Genomic DNA, 1805 nt, shown 5'->3' on the forward strand with positions numbered 1-1805 from the left:
GAAGGGGATGTAATCCCTGTTGTTAATGAAAGTTGTGTGGTGGTCCCTGCCCCTCCTTGGAAGGGGGTGTAATCCCTGTTGTTAATGAAAGTTGTATGATGTTCCCTGTTCCTCCTTTGAAGGATATGTAATCCCTGTTGTTAATGAAAGTTGTGTGGTGGTCCCTGCCCCTCCTTGGGAGGGGGTGTAATCCCTGTTGTTAATAAAAGTTGTGTGATGATTCCTGTCCCTCCTTGGGAGGGGATGTAATCCCTGTTGTTAATGAAAGTTGTGTGGTGGTCCCTGCCCCTCCTTGGAAGGGGGTGTAATCACTGTTGTTAATGAAAGTTGTATGATGGTCCCTGTTCCTCCTTTGAAGGAGATGTAATCCCTGTTGTTAATGAAAGTTGTGTGATGATTCCTGTCCCTCCTTGAAAGGTGTTGTAATCCCTGTTGTTAATGAAAGTTGTGTGGTGGTCCCTGTCCCTCCTTGGAAGGGAGTGTAATCCCTGTTGTTAATGAAAGTTGTGTGGTGGTCCCTATCCCTCCTTGGAAGGAGTTGTAAGCTCTGTTGTAGAATTGTTCAGAGTTTACGGTACACGTTTCATTTGTTATCTGAGTTATCAACTGTGTAGGTTTATTCTCTCCCTTCTTCCAATTCCTCCCATCCCCTCCTTTGTGTTTTTTGTTTGTTTGTTTGTTTGTTTGTTTTAAAGCTACAGATGAAACAGATTGAGAAAGTCCCAGGGTGAGTAAAAAATTATCCACAGCAGCCCAGCATTTGCCTGAGCCTGTGGACATGAAGAAGGAGGTTATCAAGTGCGGGACTGCTGTAGCCTGGGAACCTGGAAAGTCGTTCTCCCTAGAGGAAGAAGTCAAGGTGGACCCTCTAAAGGTTCATGAGGTTTGAGTTAAGATTACAGCCATCGCACTTTGCCACACCAATGCCTCTACTTTAAGCAGGGCTGACCTGGAAGAGTATTTTCCAGAGATCTTGGGTCGTAAAGCAGCTGGAACTGTAGAGTGTTGGTGAAGGAGTTCACTGAGGTGAAAGCTGGTGGTACTGTCTCTCTAATTTACATCCATCCCATAGTGTGGAGAATACACATTTTTTTCTAAATCCTAAAATAAACCTTTGGCAGAAGTTAAGAGTCACTCAAGGGAAAGGATTAATGGTACCAGCAGATTTATTTATAAAGGAAAGGCTATCTTACATTACATGGGAACCAGCACTTTTTCTGAATATAATGTGTCTGTTATCTCTGTTGCTAAAATATATCCTTTAGCACCCCGGTTCAAGTTTATCTGCTGGGTTGTGGCGTTTCAGCTGGTTATGGTGCTGCCGTAAACACTGCCGAGGAAGAGCCTGGTTCTACTTGTAACATCTTTGCCGAGGAAGAGTTAGATTGGCTGCTGTCATGGGCTGTAAGGTAGCTGGTGCATCCCGGGTCATAGGAATAAGCATCAATAAAGATAAATTTGCAAAGTCCAAAGAGTTTGGCGCTTGTGAATGTACTGACCCACAGGACTTCAGTAAACACATTCAGGAGGTGTGTGTTGTGATGATGGAGAGAGAGTAGACACTGCTTTGGTCATGTGAAGGTCATGAGAGCCACAGAGGCTGGGGTATCAAAGCTACACCAACCAAAGTGTGCTGGCTGGAGTAACTGCTCTGGGTGAAGAAACCTGTATTTACGCACTCCATCTGGTGACAGGTCGCCCATGGAAAGGCACTGCCTTTGAAGACTGGAAGAGTGTGGAAAGCATCCCAAAGCTGGTGTCTGAATATATGTCTAAAAAGATAAAAGTTGATGAATTTGTGAATC

The 1805-nt window shown here is 44.4% G+C and overlaps 1 protein-coding gene and 1 pseudogene across 1 annotated transcript in view; both read left to right on the forward strand.

Annotated features, from left to right (window-relative positions):
* Nucleotides 1-705, forward strand: part of ULK2 (unc-51 like autophagy activating kinase 2) — a 179084-nt gene extending 178379 nt beyond the window's left edge. The window contains exon 28 of the mRNA XM_006877430.1: nt 696-705. Coding sequence (XP_006877492.1) covers nt 696-705 — 10 coding nt within the window. The remainder of the gene's footprint in view (nt 1-695) is intronic.
* Nucleotides 706-778: 73 nt separating this feature from the next.
* On the forward strand, nt 779-1559 carry LOC102842856 (annotated as a pseudogene).
* The last annotated feature ends 246 nt before the right edge of the window (nt 1560-1805 follow it).

This window comes from Chrysochloris asiatica, unplaced genomic scaffold (genome assembly GCF_000296735.1).
Source record: "Chrysochloris asiatica unplaced genomic scaffold, ChrAsi1.0 scaffold00495, whole genome shotgun sequence".
Taxonomy (NCBI): Eukaryota; Metazoa; Chordata; class Mammalia; order Afrosoricida; family Chrysochloridae; genus Chrysochloris; species Chrysochloris asiatica.